This window comes from Odontomachus brunneus, unplaced genomic scaffold (genome assembly GCF_010583005.1).
Source record: "Odontomachus brunneus isolate Ranch 3 - 2012 unplaced genomic scaffold, Obru_v1 Obru_scaffold_093, whole genome shotgun sequence".
Classification (NCBI taxonomy): domain Eukaryota; kingdom Metazoa; phylum Arthropoda; class Insecta; order Hymenoptera; family Formicidae; genus Odontomachus; species Odontomachus brunneus.
In genome coordinates this window covers 808,791-827,076 of record NW_022639543.1, presented here as the reverse complement: position 1 = coordinate 827,076, position 18,286 = coordinate 808,791, and the positions used below count along the sequence as shown (strand labels likewise).

Genomic DNA, 18,286 nt, shown 5'->3' with positions numbered 1-18,286 from the left:
TTCAGCTATAAAACCGATGTAGTGGCAATGGTGGTAAAAGTTTTTTATAGCAACAAATTTTTAGTTATAGCGATAAATACAATTTCAGCAAACTATAATTAGTTTCGGCAGTGAAATCTCTTTTCCATGTGAGACTCTAAAAAAACTTCAATAAAACTGAATTCCGGTAAAACAAACAATTTATTCTACGCGGCTTTGAAACTTTCAGATCGATTATGTGAAAACGCATTAGAACTTTTTTGTGTTTTGTTATTTTAAGTGTTAAAAATAATTATTAGAATTACTAAAAAGCTTTTTTTATCATTTATTGATTAATCATATTTAATTTTAATTAATCTGGATTTGGAATTAAACAAGTGCATTTTGAGTAAAAAATATCTAAAAAAGAAATAAAACATTTATTTGGTGAATACTAATAATATATTTACTTAGATATTAATAAATATATAATATATATATATATAATTTTTTTTTACATTGAGAAAAAACATTTTTAATACAAAAATATACATTTTCTTGGTAATGTGTAACTTTTCTCATGGAAGAAATTATTTATTCTATTAAAATAAAAGGATTTAAATAAATATGTTATTAGGACTCACCAAATAAGTATCTTTTTATTTTTTGGATATTTTTTCTCTCTCGATACAAATGATAACTAACGACGATAACGAGAGGAAAAAATTGCTCGAGCAATGGTGGCGCGAGTGCGTGTTGCTTTTGTTTATTTTCCGGTTTTCACAACTCGCCTTTTAATATATGCTTTCTTTTTAATGGAAAACTGACCACGTGATTTTATCCTTCACGCTTTGAGATTCGAAGTTGTCCGTGTGCGACCAGCGTAGTTTGCTTTGCATGTCGTGCGTGCAAGGATGCACATATCCAATGCACGCCCTCTCCGTTGCTCAATATTAATTGCGCGCAGTAATCATTTTAACATACATTCCAATTAGATGGATGCTATTTGGATTGCATTTGCACCGTAAAAATTCTCGGCGAGAACTGTCTTTCTGACGACTTATTCAACACCCGGGACTCCTCCTTCCATCTCCTTCCCCTTCCCTCTATATATATATATATATATATCTCTCTCTCTCTCTTGATGTTAATCAGTTCTTCACGTGAAATACGAGCACATAAAGTAGCACGATGATCAATAAAAAAATCGAGATTTCTGCAACGACTTCTCGGCACGTAACAAGATAGCTGAAATTTTCTCCCGCGTTTTGATCTCGATATAATTTATCGGCAATTACGACGCGCAAAAGACTCGTCGCGCTTTTTTTTGCACCTATCGCTCGACTGCATTTTTGTTAATATATATTTTTAGATATAGCGGCTTATCGTCTCGCACGTGCCTAAGACTATAATTATGTGTATCCTTCTTATAATATGTCGTCTTGCACGAGTTTCGTTATGGTTCCGCGAGATTATCGTTATCGTTGTTTCGATGACTGTACCCAAGTATCGCCTCGTCCAAGGCCGCGCGAAAAGTTTTTTTTATACAAGATATGCGTGTCAGTCAATCTTTATGTGCGAGGTACAATGCAGGAAACGAACAATGCGAAATCGTTTAAAAATATAGTGGGAAAAAAAAACGATATTGGGGAGCAAGGATGCGCTCAGTCGTATCCGTGTTGTTTGATTGCCAAACAGTCTCCGACATCGGAAACTCACCACGATTAAGAACGATTATGACGAAAAAGAGAACGGTTTCCCTCGCATAAATAACAACCAATTTTACAAGCAACAGCTGTGCACTATTCTCTTTTGATAATATTACAAAAGAATTTCGAAGTTGCAACCGCTCAGACAACTAATTGTTTGTATAGTGACTGATTATACAAATATGAGAAAGATAACCCCTTTGTTTTTATGCCTGCAATGATTTTGTAAACTGTATATTTTTTTCTGTGATAATCGAAACGTGCTATAATGTGATCATCTTGCCTTGATAACGGATCAAATTGGTCAACAAGGTAAGAAGATATAACATTTGTATTCTGATTAATAAGTTTGGAGTCTCAGTGAGAGATCCTCATAGTCCTGCTGGCTCTTAAATAGTGACCAACTTTACCTTTTCCGTATATTAGATTTTCCATGTATTAGATTTCAAACATTTTATGAATGAAAATTGCTTTTATTATTCGAAACAGTGTATCATACTGTATCAGCAACTTTATTCTATGATACGTCAATTTAGTTTATTTACTCATAATAGAGAACATTAATATGAAATTTCAAGATGCTTAAAAATGTATTTGGATATTCTTAAATTAGTTTTTTCTATTTTATAACTGTACACTGAAAAAAAGTGTTTAATATCTGTGACTATAATCACATAGTGAAAGAGATATAATTAACAGAATTATTCTTGTATCAAGTGTTACTATATAAAATATAGTTAATAATAACCTTACGTATATATTGTTACTAAATTTTTTGTTAAAACAAGAAGATATAGTTGCCGCCAAAAATAACTGTAATATTTATCAAGTATTTTTTCTCAGCGTTATTATTATTCCGATTTTAATTATTTATATTGAGAGAAAAATTATTCAATTAAAATTGTAGTTATTTTTGGCTTCAATCATATTTTTTATTGTTCTAATATAAAAATAATAGCAGTAATATGTATTAATTATAATTTATTAAATTAATATATTATCATAACTTTATGGTCGTTATCACTAACACTATAATGGGATTTAATAAAAATAGTTTTCTGAGCCATAATTTATAGTAATTACTTCTCTGTGATTATACTTATCAAACACTTATCTCAGTGCAGGGAAAAGAGCCTATGTTGTAAAAGGTACATTTTGCGATTTTGTTTCTATTGTTTCCTTCACGATAAATACATAAACAAAGCGACGACGTGCCCCTTGGATCGATTAGACCCATTTTCCCTAACATTCAAGATAAAACTTGAGCACTTTGTTTACTTTCGAGGCACAACGTATTTTGGTGCTGCCTGATCTTCAATGACAAAAATGTCCATTCTCAACGCGACATTTTATGAAATAATTTAAATTTCGTTAAAAAAGAGAGGATGCTTCCGTCCAGGAGGGTAAGCCATTGAAAATTCTCGTCCGGCCGCATGTCTCCAGAGGAAGAGCAACAAGTGAGCAAACATCCACGCAACGGATCTTTCAGTCCGCGCGAATCGCCGTTACGATCGAACTAATCGGGCAGCAACGCGCCCCAAAGCTGCGGAATAGCAGGAATGTCGTGACACGCGTACGACTGACCTCTAAAAGACGAAGCCGGGAGTCAATGGCGCGTGACTACGTCGGGTTCGACAAAGGTAAGGTCACGCTGAGAAGACCGGAGGATATAATGGCCGAATGAAAGAAAAGGGAAAAACTCGCACCCTCGCCGGAAAATAGCGGAGCTATTTTCGATGAATAGACTTTTTGCCCGACCATGGAAGTACCGGATGTTCAGTTAAAATATTTCAAAGTCGTAAAGTTACCAAAATTTGTCGGTCGAATTAAACAAATATATTCAGTGAATTAATAGTGGTTGAAATTAATAGAGAGATACATGAATATATTAGATATTGAGAAAACTTGAAGAACGCTATAAGTAAATTTTTATCAAGAAAATAAAAAGATATAAATAATATAAAATTAGAATTGATATAAATGTAAAATTGCTTAAAAAGAAAACTGATTATACGTTAAATTGTATATATCTGGTCTACGTTATAAGACTCGGTCACTTAATATAGCGGAAAACGCTACATCAATCGTTATACGAGCTGTCGACATGCTCTGATGTGGACAAAAACTTGCTGATTCTGCAATAACACTCGTATATAAAGACCAACAATAATACGCGACGGTCGCAGAGCGCGGATGGAAATTACCCGACGTAAGACTATACCTATGTTTTGTAACGTTTCTCTTGTTAGCGCGGAACGACTTGCTTTTGGTAGATCGTGGTTTCCTCATCTAGTTGCAAATTACCGGATTTATAAACCTGCTTACAGTCTGTTTATATTTTACATTAAGAATAATGTTAGAAAAATAAAAAAAAACAAAAATTTCAGTAATATTCAAATTGATCACATATTTTGTTGTTTTTATAAGGACATTTCAGAGATGCAAGAATGGTCAGACTTAATAAGTTTTTAGCGTTGCTCTTTAGTCTCAATCAATATTTCCCTGATAAAGCCGATTTTTAAATGACTAAAACAATATTCAGTATTAAAATTTTCATGATGCAGACAAATCGTATGAGACTCGAACTATGAATGCGTTTTACTGTGAACAAATGTTGCGTTAAATTTTTGGTAGAATTTTAAGCATTTAAGTGAATAAATTCCTTGATGTATCGAGCGCGTCTTGTTCCAGAAAAACTGAACTTTTGAAACAACTGTCTGCGGTCGATATTTCCCCGTGCCGGTACTAGATCGCTTTTATGAGAGTACGTCGCATTTTTACACCATAGCTCGTCGATAATCGGACTATCTCGATTCAAAGTGTTTCTCCTCCTCCTTCTTTTCTTCCCTTTCCGTCGCGATCGCGAAACAAGCGCATTCCGCGAACTGTTGGCGCCACGTCAGAGTGACCGTGCTTTGGCTGATGAATTGCGATGTGGCGAGCGCTAATTGAAGACGCGTGATTAAGGCGATGCGGAGTTCGTACACTTTAGAATCTGTAGCCGCGATTAGACGAAAAGTTTCGCGCACAATCGAGACTTGTATTATAAGCGCGGCAGAAATCGACGTCACGAACTCTGGTCGGTCGATAATCGCGCGCGCGTAAAAGAAACATTTATGTCCCGCGTATTTATTTGCAGAATCTACTCGCGATAAACGGCCCAAAGGGCAAATCAACCACACACATAAGCGTCGAGTGAGAGAATTATAAATAAATAACAGCGAAACATAAAAATGCGCGACAACCAAGCGCGTGAAGAAAGAAGAACAACATAATGCAGTTTTATTAATTTTCTCTCTCTACCTTCGCCTCTTTGGCTGTTGGGCCTCCGTGTGGGTCTGCTGGATGTGATGGGGCGATAAGTCGGACCCGTAAGACAGAAGTTGACTTCCGGTGGCGGGGCAGACCGGCGGGGGTGGTGGCGGCGGTAGGGCCAACTGGTAGCCCACCGTGGCGGAGGGAGACGCGTAGTGCGAAGGGCCCGGTTCCGGGCCCGGATCGGGCCCGTATCCCGCGCTACCCGGGCCACCGCCGCCGTACATGTTGCTGTTGCCGAGATACTCTATTTTGACGGCGTTCCCGACCCGATCGTTCGAGATCTCGGCAAACTCACTACCCTTGAAAACGAACGCGCAACAATGCGGAGCACCTTAAACCGTGCGTTCAAACTTTGCTCGCGCTCTGGAAGTCACGTGGGGACGTATGGACGAAAAGACGATCGCTACACTGTCGTCTCTGCGGCGGAGGGGATCATCCTACGAAGTCAACTCGAGCCGTCTCGTCGCAGATCGCATGCCGATGATGCACTGTCGTGTCGCGCTTCTCGCGCAACGGTGCCTGCGGTTCGCCCTTGTATCGTTATCGGGCCGATGGGTCGCACTTAAATTGCCGGCGAGTTGACTGGTCGTCGTGCTGAGATTAATCCAAGCCGATGTGACTCTTGCTATTCCTCCGCAGAAACTCTTGCTCGCGTCCGTTAGCGAATTAATCGGTCACTCTGAGATCGCCGGCGGGTCTCCTAACACGTTGCCTAGCTGTTCAGAACTCTTGCTCGCACTTTCGCGTCTTCAGTTGTACGTGTGCACGCACTTTCGACTTGCAACATCGACGAGTTGTCTTCAGCCGCTGCCAGGCAACCCCGTCAAATTTTTGCACGCGAAGCTCTTCCCCGAAGAGCGAACTTTTAATTGTAACGATCGCTGTAATGATCAGTCTGAGATTCGTCACGGCTATTGTACTAGGCACAAGTAAGAATTTCAATGCGGTTGTGTACAAACATCTCGGCGACTTCTGACCCCTAACAACCCGCGGATCTTTTTACGAAGCTCAGATCTCTCGTGATTTCGCACCTCGACCTTCGATCAGGCCGAAGAACGTCTCGATGGTTTAATAACGCGGCGCACGATTTCGAGATTCTGGAACGTAGAAACTTGTTCGACTGCGTCGCGCGTTCCGCTAAATTATCTTGTCATCTCGTTACCTGAAACAAGATGTGGATCCACCATCGATCTACGAGGCGGTTTTGTACTTCGCGCCCCTCACCCCTCCTGCCCCTCGGGGGGAGATGTTGTTCGAAGATACTTGAGCGCTTCGAAGGTCTTTGCGCGTTCTCTGAATTCCGCTTACGTTCGTTCGTGTACTTCACCGTGGGGATTCATCTTAGGAGAGCGCTGGTGTACACTCTTTGGCGACTTATCCCGTCAACGTTTATTTACTTATGTATCCTTCGGTGCGATGCGAATTCGATGATCGTCGAATCGAAGGGATCCGTTTAGCCGTGCGTCGCGCTCGATCACTTGAGCCCGAAAATTCGACGGAAGAACTATATTTGCCAACGAAAAGTGGTGCGCGAATAAACGAAAACAAGCGCTTTATCTGCCTTATACATATTTCCCGGAATCTTTATCTGCGGCCGGCTGATTCCTACACTTCCCGATACGATCCTCTTCTTGATATACGCGCAAAGTCCAATTTCAACCTCTGTTACTTTTATCTGCTTCGCTCGCACCGCGGGAAATTCGTATTGGAGTGTGTCCTCGCGGATGGAAAATTAGCGATTTTAACGTTGCGACTCCTCTTTTTCTCTGTCTATCTCTCCCGAGTCCCGGATTTCGAGTAAAATCCGCTTTTCTCTAATAGCGGCTTGCTCGTGGTGCCGGTAGTCAGCGCGCGATGGTTCGATTAATCGACCAAGAAAGAAAGCACGGAGAGGCAAAACGCCGGCCACGGTGCGAGCGATTTCGATTTTGGAAAGCGCGACCACTTTCTCGCGACGTTCTATTCGCTCTCCAGCCGGAGCGTCCGATCCATGCCCGCGTTCTCTGCCAACAAGTATTGTCTTGTCCGATGGACCGTGGTGGCCTGCCCTCGTTGCCCTCTTTGAACCGTCGGCTCTTTGGACCGTCATGAGATCCGTGACCTCGTCGGCCCGTCGTTGCGCCGAATCCTGCACGCTCCCTTCGTCGCGCTGTCACGCACAGTCAGCGGGGAAATCGCGCCGATCCTGCCTGCACCCGGCGCTCTCTCAGGAGCAACGGCCATAGCTGAAGAAGCGCTTCCTACGCTACGCGATCACTTGATCCGAGGAACTCGGGGCTCATCCGGTCGATCGCAGTTCAATGACGTGAATTGCCTTCGATCGTAGGGGAATTTCTCACGCAATTGAAGCAGAATTGAGTTTCTCGCAGACCAAGTCCTGGAGTTCTCTCTTGTTACTTCGTAGCAATCGCGCGGATGGTGATGTCTCCTCCACTTTCTTGATTTCCCCCAAGAAAATCGCTCCCCGCTGAAATGTAGTTCCCCGAGTAATAGCGGAGAACTTGGCCTAAATTTTGCTTACGTCGGAAATCACGTCGGAGGACGGCGGCTGCTGGTCTTCGGGATGCGAATGTGGAAAATTCGGATCTCGCGTGACGCCTGCCTCCGCGTAGTAAAACGAACGCGGTCTAAATCAGTCCGGCTGAGCTCGCGCAACGTGAAGCGCGCACGCAAATCGCGGGTGTGTCGAGTTCCCGCGCGAAACCACACCGCGAACTTTGCCGCCGACAGCAGTGGTGGTGGTGGTTAGCCGCGCAGGATGAGTTTTTCCTCGTGGATCCTGGAGACGCTGGGGTCATCAGGTTACAATGAAATCGCAACGTGATGTACGGTGTTCCACTACTCTCCCACAATTCGGACTTCCTGTCGAACAATCGACAAGTTCTCACTGTCCACGACTCGATGACAACTGGACTCTCTTCCTCTGGAAAATCGGATCACTCGGTAACACGTGAATCCTTTGCATTTATCGCGACGTGCTCCACATGCTTGATTCCCGAAATGCTCGGCTGCATTTTGATCTCCTCTTCTGGGGGAGACCGACCTGATCGTCTAGTCCATCAGAGTCCCACGATCGCGACGGCAGATCGGTTTCTGTCTCTCAAGCGTCATCGACGTCTGATTTCATCAAGGTCCCAGGAATGATCGCGATGACGCACGCGTTCGTGACGTTCGCGACCGAGACATCCAATCTTTGGCGCCGGAGTTCTCGTCGCAGTGCCACGGGATAATGATGCGCTGATGACGATCGTCGCGATGCGGTCTCGATCACGATCGATGGTGATCGTCGACGCTGACGAAGCAACGCGGGCCGACGCGGAAGCACGTTCCTCGAACGTACGTATGTTTGTACGTACGGATGGATAGACGGACGGACGGACGGATGGACGGACGGACGGACGGACGGGACGGATGGGTCGCCGACTAGCCACCACCCACAACTCGCCAGTGACTGATTCCACCATAGCCGCATAATGTGCTGCTGCGGTATACCCCGGTGAGGACTATCACTTCTCCCACCAGAGAGCCCGGGACAGCCACCGTTGCGAAGCACGACTTTTAACCGGGATGCATCGCGCCGTTCATTCGCGACGGGGGACAAGACCGGGAACGAAGGAAATCCCTCGGGGTAGGCTTTGTTTTTCTATTGTCGCTTTTAGGGAATTCCTCGGATCGTCTATTGACCCGTTAACATGTTGCCTGTTGCGCTGATTTCCATTGATTATTTCAATGCCAAATTCAAGTCCACGCAGAAAATATGAATGTAAACATACTTTATCAACGAGAAGGTCGCTAATATTTTAGATTAACATAGGCAAAAATTAAAGTAAATTAACAGATAATATAAAGATAAAGAATATATATAAGATCGTATTCAGAGTATTTACTTTATATGAATGAAAAATTACTTGAGTGACTTGATGGGCAATCTACCTTTCGAGTGAAAATTATATTCTAAGAAATTTAGAGAGTATTTTCGAGAAAAATTCTCTGCGTGTTTAAATCATCAAATATGTGATAAATAAAAGTAATGTTCGACGCATATATTCGTTAGCTTTCTCTCTCTCTCTCTCTCTCTCTCTCTCTCTCTCCCTCTTGTTTTTATCAGCTCGCTATCGGCTATATATTTAATTTGTTATACGCAGTTATGTTTTATCCATAAATTAATGAAACGCAGCGATGTCTTATAGCGCCAACAATAGGTTTAACTTTAAATGCATGCGAAAATAAAAGTTTTAATAAAATATGCTATTGTTTGAGAAGAATCTTCACGATCAAACTCAGTTTATTGTGTAGTTTGCTTAAACAACTAAAACAAGTAATTCAAATATACGAATAAATATGTTGAAGTGATTAATATGAAACATTTTTTCTTATAATCTTATAACTAATGAACCTTTGAAAAAAGGCCTATATCATTATTAAATCAATCTAAAATATTTAATTTTTTGAGATTCTGCAACCAATTTATAAAATTTAAAACAGGTAATATATCATGTTGTTGTGAAGAAAAAACTTCCATTCCACAGTGGGACTTCTCCTACATAGAATGTATACCCATAAGAACTGACATATAAAACGAGAACATAATACACAACAATTTTAATATGCAACAAATGTTGTGTTCCTATGCCTGGCGCCTTATGGGAAATGATACCAGACGCTTGCTATGACACAAGCATTACACAAAAAAATATTCGCGAGTAATAACGAATGAGGATTTCAGAGATTGCTTATTTTGTTTGATTCTTACATTACACCTTTCAGACTAATCCCTCCTAAAAAAAATGACATTATTTCTGCAGATGCTTTCAACTTATTTAAGCAACTTGATATTGTTAATCAGGAAGATGAGTCTAATGACGAAGATAAAAATTAAATTAACTTGAATGGAACAAAATTGTAAGAAGATTTATAATGAAAATAAAAAAACAGAATATAACAAACAACCTAATAAGAAATTAAAAAATACAAAAAGTAAGAAAACAACAAAACCAAAAAAAAAAAAACGAGATGAAACAATAGAACCAACAAAAAAACAAAAATACGGCTACATTTCTTTTAATGTCCTTGTTAATTCTGAGTAATAGGAAGAAAAATTATTGTAAATAATGTTATATTTGATTCATATGTTTTAGATATTTTATTATAAAAATATTAAATAATCAAAAGTGAAATCTAACAGATCCGAAAATATATTTAGGATATTTTGTTACATTTGATTATAAAATAAAAATATTTTGAAAAGCTGAGAATTTTGGCTGGAACCAGTTTAGATTTATTATGCGTCAGTTGCAGGTGACCATCATGATAGCGTTGATGTTACTTGAGCGTTGAGGTATGAATGAAACTTGTTTTTGTCCTGCTCGCTTGATGAACCTTAATTAAAGCCCGGAAGTTCGGAAATTCGCGCAGTGGAGGGGAAACGTGAATATGCTAACGACACGGTCGACATTAGTGGCCGCCTTGCGTGCCGAAGCTCCGCGTGAGACGGCAGAAAAGTGTTTTCGAGAAAGGCTCGTGCCGGTAAAAGTACGCGGCGCTTACGATAACGAAATGTTTCTTGAGCGGTGTCGCAACAGACCTTTCTCGCCGCGGCGCGACGTGAAGAAGTATTTAGCCGTGCAGCAGGGGGTATTGTTGGGGTGGCGGAGAAATGCCTACCGTATTATGTGTGGCAAACGCCGTAACTGATCCCACTGCATCATTTCTTAGAATCGCGTCAATCAAGCGCGACACCGAGTTAGCTGCGTATAATTGCGCGACGAAATTCTCGAACGTGAACGACAAAGCGGCTATTTTCGTCACTAAATACTTAGTAACTCTCTCGGGACGTCCGGCTTTCCGCCTTTTGGTATATCTTGAGATAGATAGATATAGTACTGCATGAATACTTCTAGAGATATTTCATATTTTACCTTGATATTTTTCAGCATGGCATATGAAATAACTCGTTTTCACTTTTTGCGACGGTCTTATCTTTTATACATAGAATCTTTCATACATCTTTTATATTTGTATTTTTATACATAGAATTATACTAATTTTTGTATAGAAGTGTATTGATGCCTCTATAAAATGCAACAGATTCTTTCTATCAACTTATCCTACTTGTGTTATTCTATATATAAAATGTGTTATTCTATATATAAAAGTATTTATTTTATGTGATTTAATATTTCAGTAAATTAAATATTTGCAAAAAGTATCTTGAGTAAAATTGTTCTATGCAAATTTAAATTTTAAGACAGACTTTTATAACTCACCCTATGTGGACAGCACTACGCTTCTGTGCCATTTTGCTTGGGTCGCTCCCTAAAAAATATTAAATATTACAATATATTTTTTTGTATAAAACATATTTTTTTAGATACTTCATTTATAATTATAATAATTGGATTATAGATAGGTTTCATAAACATTTCAAACCATGTTAACTGTATAACATTATTAGTACTTTATATAAAACATTTGGATGTTTATAGATCAAATCAGTCATTCTTTATATCTATTGTATTATTAATAACTTCTCGTGTTTTCCAAGAACCAATTATTGTATCAAATGCATCAACTATAGTTTATATATACTTCTAATATATTAATAGGTACTAATATATTCTACTATATTAACAAATATATACTAATAATTAAGATACAAATATAACTGAACTTAATAATTGATTATACCAACATTGAATAATGTACTAATTATAATATATCTTGCTTCCTCTTTTAATCTATATTAAAGTCTCAGTTATCAGTTAATGAAAAATAATCTCTTTTCACTCACAACAATCTACTGGTTACTGTTACTAAAAATACTTACCGCTAACTCAAATCGGTACTTAGCTAATCATAGTAACTAAATTCTCACTCAATCTATTGTAATCACGATCTAACTATCACTAAATAATTATTATTACAAATTGATCACATAAAATGTGGGCCACAGCTATTCTTTTTCCTCTTTCTCATTCTTGCATCTTACATGATAAACTAGAGCAATTTATTCGGGCCACTAGTAGTCTAGTGTGGGTTACTTGTACACATGCATGGAAAGACCTTACGAAAAAATTTGAGCAAACGTATCGACGTGTTTCCTCGACAAGATATGCCCGCTGAAAATGCCGATTCGCGGGAGGATGCGGTCGCGCAGCCGAAAAATACGAGTAGATATCAAAACGTATCACGGCAACAAACTCGCCGCGGATTTACCTGGAATCGAATGGGCGATCGTGGATACGGTGAACATTCAGCCGGGGTATCTTCTTGCCACTCGTTGCGATGGAAAACAAACGGGGTGCGCTGGGCGCGGATGAGTATTGACGCGAACGTACGACGGCTTCCACACTCCGCATCGACATCAAAACTGGGTGTTTACACTTCGCAGTCGCGCCATTTTGGAGTTTCCACTCGGCCTCCGGGCTTTTATTTTCGCATTGGACCCGCAGGAGCGCCGTGAGTTGCCGTGCAATTAGAATCATTCGAGGCGCAATCTGTTGGCGATACACCATGAACTAATCCCTCGAATTGCTTATGGAGGATTTACATTGCATCTGGTGGTCGATTGTGTATCTCGAAACGGAGTGAAAATTACAAAAGTGAGCAAATTCACTAGACGTTAGCCAATGAAGTTACAAATATTCTAGTAAATTTGCTTACTTTGTTATTTTCATTCCGTTTTCAGAAGGTTTGTTCACGTTGCATGCCTCAACGTGCTCCTACTTGCTCTAACGCACTCTGATTGGTTCACGTCATCACGCAGCCAATCAGAGTGCGTTGAAGCGAGTAGGAGCACGTTGGGGCATGTGATGCAAACAACCTAAATACATAATCGACCCTTGGGCTGCGTTCCTTTTGGGCGCTTTAAGCACTTATAAGCGTCATGACTCCTGCACACAGGACGCAGTAATGCTTGCCGCGCGGCGGAAGTCCGCGCGACAGCCAATCAATATGTTGTTTTTCCGTAAGAGCTAGAAGGTTATTACGGAAAGCAGCATATTGATTGGCTGTCGTGCGAACTTCCGCGGCGCGACAAGCATTACCACGTTCTGTGTGCAGGAGTCATAACTCTCTTTCTTCCGCATCTAATGAGTGATAAAGATAGAATGACGCTTACAGCGCGTGAGCACCCAAAAGGAACGCAGCCTTATCCGATAGAATTGGTTCTGGAGATAAAAATGTCACTAGGTAGAAATCTAGCAGAGAAACTTTACTATTGGATGTCATATGTCGAAAGTAGGACGCAATGTGAATCCTCCATTAGATATTAGACGTTGGTTACGCTTTTTACATCTATTACTAAAACCAGTGACACACGGTGCTTATTTTCGTACTGGATTGCTTGCTGGATGGAAATATTCTGTTTTGATTGGTGCACTTTCATCTATCTTCAGAAACTCAATTCAACTCATGAGGATACAAGACAGCATTGAGTTGCTATGTATTATAAAGATATTAGATAGCTGTGCTCCCTTAAAGGGACGTCTACATTGGAAGTAAGTAGTAAGAAGTAGGAAGTAAGAATAAGAAATTGACCAATCATAGTTGATTATTCTTCTCACATTCGACTGTGATTGGTCAATTTCTTACTCTTACTACTTCTTGCTATTTACTTCCAATGTAGACGTCCCTTTAAGCTGGTAGCACGTAGAAAAACTTAAGCAGTAAGACGTAAGCAGTAAGCGAATTAGCCAATCACAGTCGTTGATTGTTGGACGTAAGAATTAACGACTGTGATTGGTCAATTTGCTTCCTGCTTACGTCTTACTGCTTAAGTTTTTCTATGTGCCACTGCCCTTAAGCTCATTCTACAATTGCGTGAACGTGGAGTAAGTGGTTGTAAGTGATTACGACAACCAATCAGAGTAAAGCAATCAGTGAATAAAACATTCGGATTGGTTGACTCTTACGTTCACGACTACGCTTACGCAATTGTAGAATGGGCTTTAGGATTTACTTGCAGATCCTTAACCTAATATTTTTCACGTGTAGTTTTATATCATTTGTTATGTTGTATTACTTTGATGTAATATGTTAATAACTATACTCAGAGGAAAAGCATTAAAGAAAATATGAATTTGTTTGTTATAAATAGGTAAGTTATGATAGTAGTGTAATATTTTTTTAAACAATAATATATGCTATGATTAGCTACATCTACCATTAATCATTTTATAATATATAAAATATGTTTCTGAAGATATGAAGGAGAAAGCAAAGAGGAAATTACAAATGATACTGATCATCTTTCCATTTTGCTGAAAAGGATAGCTGAGCGTAAAAGACAAAGGTCTGCAAAAAACAATGAATTCATATCAGAAGATGTAGATAAAAGTAATTTAGAAAAATCTAAGAAAAAGAAGGATAAGAGTCTGTCTGAAGGAAAGGGAATTAATAATCTACATATTAAAGACAAAAGCAAGTACAATGAGGAAATCAATGAACAATCTTCAGAAATAGTAGAAGCACAAATAAAAAGTAAAAAGAGAAAGAAGACACATATTGAGAATGAAGATTATTCTCCAGTTGAACATTTAGTAACACAGGATCAGCAATTGGAAAGAAGAAATGAAAATTTAGAGAATGAAGAAGAAAATAGTGACGATAGAAATATTAAAAAGAATGAAATATCTTCACAAAGCAATTTTATGATATTAGGGGCGAAACCTCAGAAGAAACAACACGCTATTAAGCGAGTATTACCAGATTGGTTGGCACATCCTGAAGTTATATCTGCTGACTTAAACAGTGGACCTAATATAGAGGACTTACATTCTATCTTAGATTATAAACTGATAGAAATCTTAAAAGCCAATGGCATTGTTAAATTGTTCCCAGTTCAATCTAATGTGATAAAATGGTTGCATACATGCAATAAAGATAGAAGAATAGGTTGGTGGTTGAGAGACACTTGTGTATCTGCTCCTACAGGCAGTGGTAAGCAATGAGATACTTGCAACAGATAATAATTGATGAATAATGTATGATAGTGAATTTTTTATTATTATTTCTTACTAAACAACTTTCCTTTTAAAGGCAAGACTTTGGCTTATGTATTACCAATTGTCCAGCAATTGCAGACACGACTGGTACCGAAAATCCGCTGTCTGGTTGTTTTGCCGGTACGAGAACTTGCCGCGCAGGTTTACAAAGTGATGGTCACCTACACATCTCACACAAGTTTGAAAGTCGGCCTACTCTCGGGTACTTCTTCGTTCGAACAGGAGCAAAGCAGTATAATTAAGAAAAGTATGTATTTACCTTCAGTGGTTGATCAATTAATCTGTCGATCAAAGTAAATTACTTAAAGAATCAATAAGAGCCAAATATGTTTTAGTACTATAAAGGGAATAATTTCAAATTCTCTGTAGAGGATATTTCATTTATAAACACTTCAGCCAAATATTTCGGTTCAGACTCCTGGTAAAATAACCTATTTTTAACATCCACATGTAAATTTATTTTTCAAGCTGAAAGGGGAAACTATCTATCTACAGTAGATATTGTGATCGCGACGCCTGGACGTTTAATTGATCACATATTAAAGACACCTGGATTCTGTTTGGATTTTCTAAGATTTCTTGTTATCGACGAGGCTGACCGTGCGACAGAATGGCTGCAGTATCTACCGGAGTTTCATTCTCGGACTCACAGATTAACGATTGGAAACATACATTCAAGGTTCTACTCACTATATTAAGTTGGGAGGATAAAGGATTTGTTGTTTTTCTATTAAATTCTCATTGGGAATTTAGGGATTAAAAGAAAAATAGGAAGTTCTTGTTAGATGTCTAAAAAATACCGACTTGTTTAATTTCTAAGAATTATTAATCCTTCGAAATTAAATAATTTTGTTTTCTGTGCTATTCGATAAACACGACAAATTTTTTGCACCAACCTAATATTAATTTGTTAACAAAAAAATTATATTATTACATTGTGTATTGCATGGAAAGAAGACACGAGAATTTTTTGTTTTCTTTTAGGCGAGTAACATATACAAATGTACATATTGATTCATTAATTTTTAAACAGTGAAATCGCACCGGCTCAAAAGCTGTTATTCAGCGCTACTCTGTCTCAAGATCCCGAGAAGCTAAGTCGATTGAGCCTTTTCCAACCTATATTGTTCACTACGGTTGTAGTGACAGATAAGGACACCGATGTGAATTTGGATAAGATCGCGGGCAATTTCATTGGACGTTACACGAGTCCGGGAGAATTGACGGAACTCGCGGTGGAATGTGCCGCTGAGTATAAGCCAGTTGCCTTGTATTATCTATTGACGAGGCACGACACGATCTCTAAGACTCTAGTTTTCACGAATTCCGGAGATACCGCGCATAGACTGGCTCTCCTGATTCAATCACTTCTGTCGGAACGGAATGTCACAGTCGGCGAATTATCTGCTCAGCTCATGCCTAGACAACGCGAAAGTGTCCTCGGTAAATTCGCAAGCGGAGAAATACACGTGTAAGTTCTGCATTCTTACTTGAGACGAATCTATTTATAATAGTATTAAGTTAATATTTTTTACTTATTTTTATTAATACTAATTAAAGCTCCTATAAGTGGTTTTATCATTGAAGCGAAATGTAAGTGGAGTTTTTTAAGTCTGCTGATCGATGTGAACGCGGTTTTACAGAGTTAAAGTACAAACATTAATGCACGTTTCATGCTATATAATTTTACGGAATTGTCGAATTTTTATTTACTAGTCAGTAAAACAGATTTCTACTTCGCCAAGTGTTGGTAAAACTGATTTTTACTTTACTAATCGTCAGTAAATAAAACTACAGAAAAAACGTCAAATTTCACTATACCGATAACGGTTTAATACCGAGCGTATGCGAGTGTTTATAATTTTAGCTGTATTTCGAAGGCGAAAAATTATACCAAAATGAAATGCATTTTAAACTTAAAAGTTGATATTTTTATGCATTCACAAAATTTATAAAAAATTTGCTACCGATGTGCTACAAGGCTATAAAAATCTTTAATAGAATATGATATATTTTAGTTTCTATAATGATAGCTCATTTGAAGTTCTCGTTATTCTTTTCAGATTGATAAGTTCGGACGCGTTGGCTAGAGGTCTGGATATTCCGGATGTACAATTAGTTGTATCTTATGACGTCCCAAAACACATCAAAGGATATATACATAGAGCTGGCAGAACTGGACGGGCAGGAAAGCCGGGCACCGCAGTATCTGTGCTTACAGCGAATCAAGTCGGGATATTTAAGCAAATGTTAACTGGCGCGCACAAAGTTGTGCCAAACATTGAGCGAATAGAGCTGAATGATACGGCGGATACGATGAACTATCAGAGTCACGTTGAGAAATTGAAGGAGATTCTTGAAAAAGAGCGAAATGAGAACTTGGAACGGACGAAAGCCATTAAGCGAAAACGTGTGGTAAACAGACAAAATGAAAATAAAGAATGACATTTGATGAGTAAAGATAGCAATAGTGTATATAATCATGCATTTGCACAATATATATGTTGAATCATTAATTACCTCTTCCTCTCAAAGAGATCAGACCAAAGAGATTGACAGTCATCTGACAGTGGGTGCGGAAACATGGCAAATCCATATAGGGTAACATCGATAATAACATTTTATTGTCTGAAGTTAATATTATCGTACATCATGCTCATTCCCTATCGCAATTCGTTCTATGGGCAGTCGCGCGCGATATATATATTTTATTCGAACTGTATATTATATTAATCCCACTGTTTTTATTCCGTCGAAGGCGAGGTATTCACAGTTTTAATTTACAAAAGATAAACGACGATCGTTCATTATCGGATAATGACGCAGACACAAGTTATTACTATTATTGCTGTGCGTAGCCACATTGCTCGGAACTTATCGCATGAAACTTTCCTTTATTATATTCGGGTTTGGAAGTTAAAGGGGTGTTTGATTATAAATCTTTCCGGCTTAATTTTTAGGGAATTATGTTGATAATGTTGATAAGAAAAGCAGCTTCTCCTTCGAATAAATTAGATATCGGATGATTGCTCGATATTCACGAAGATAACCATAATATTTGTAACAGTGCATAGTTATAGATAAGTATTGGATTACAAGTTGTAGCAATACCCATTTCTTGAGTCGTTAAATTTAAGAGAGGAAAGTCCAAGCGAGAAATATATACATAGAAAAATTCTTCGAAAAAAAGATTTCTTCTTTACCTTAATTGCGGCTTAAACTAATTAATTTAATGGGAAGTAAAAAGAAATTCTTAATAGACATAGATCTATATATATATATATATATATATATATA

General features: G+C 38.7%; 2 protein-coding genes across 8 annotated transcripts in view; one reads left to right on the top strand and one right to left on the bottom strand.

The window, feature by feature from the left end:
• The window catches only part of LOC116848340 (aryl hydrocarbon receptor nuclear translocator homolog), a 54,151-nt gene extending 41,670 nt beyond the window's left edge, over positions 1 to 12,481 (bottom strand). For 2 of the 7 annotated variants that reach the window (XM_032824301.1, XM_032824302.1), the window contains exons 1-2: positions 12,201 to 12,481; positions 11,252 to 11,300 (exon numbers count right to left, since the gene is read on the bottom strand). In XM_032824301.1, coding sequence (XP_032680192.1) covers positions 11,252 to 11,300; positions 12,201 to 12,237 — 86 coding nt within the window. In that variant the 5' untranslated portion in view covers positions 12,238 to 12,481. Of the gene's footprint in view, positions 1 to 4,970; positions 8,430 to 11,251; positions 11,301 to 12,200 lie in introns of those variants that run through there. The other 5 variants (XR_004378945.1, XM_032824300.1, XM_032824297.1 and 2 more) reach the window with 3 other exon arrangements.
• Positions 12,482 to 13,912: 1,431 nt separating this feature from the next.
• Positions 13,913 to 17,453, top strand: LOC116848341 (ATP-dependent RNA helicase DDX51). Its single transcript, XM_032824303.1, has 6 exons — positions 13,913 to 14,082; positions 14,188 to 14,924; positions 15,024 to 15,236; positions 15,458 to 15,668; positions 16,023 to 16,460; positions 17,053 to 17,453. The coding sequence occupies exons 1-6, from the start codon at positions 14,060 to 14,062 to the stop codon at positions 17,432 to 17,434; spliced, it is 2,004 nt and encodes a 667-aa protein (XP_032680194.1). The 5' UTR covers positions 13,913 to 14,059; the 3' UTR covers positions 17,435 to 17,453.
• Positions 17,454 to 18,286: the final 833 nt, after the last annotated feature.

Excerpts from the sequence above, each read along its gene's own strand:
- LOC116848341 (XM_032824303.1), top strand. The coding sequence starts at position 14,060 with ATGAATTTGTTTGTTATAAATAG. Across the intron at positions 14,925-15,023 it reads ATCTGCTCCTACAGGCAGTG|GCAAGACTTTGGCTTATGTA; the intron begins GTAAGCAATGAG and ends TTCCTTTTAAAG. Across the intron at positions 15,237-15,457 it reads AAGCAGTATAATTAAGAAAA|CTGAAAGGGGAAACTATCTA; the intron begins GTATGTATTTAC and ends TTATTTTTCAAG.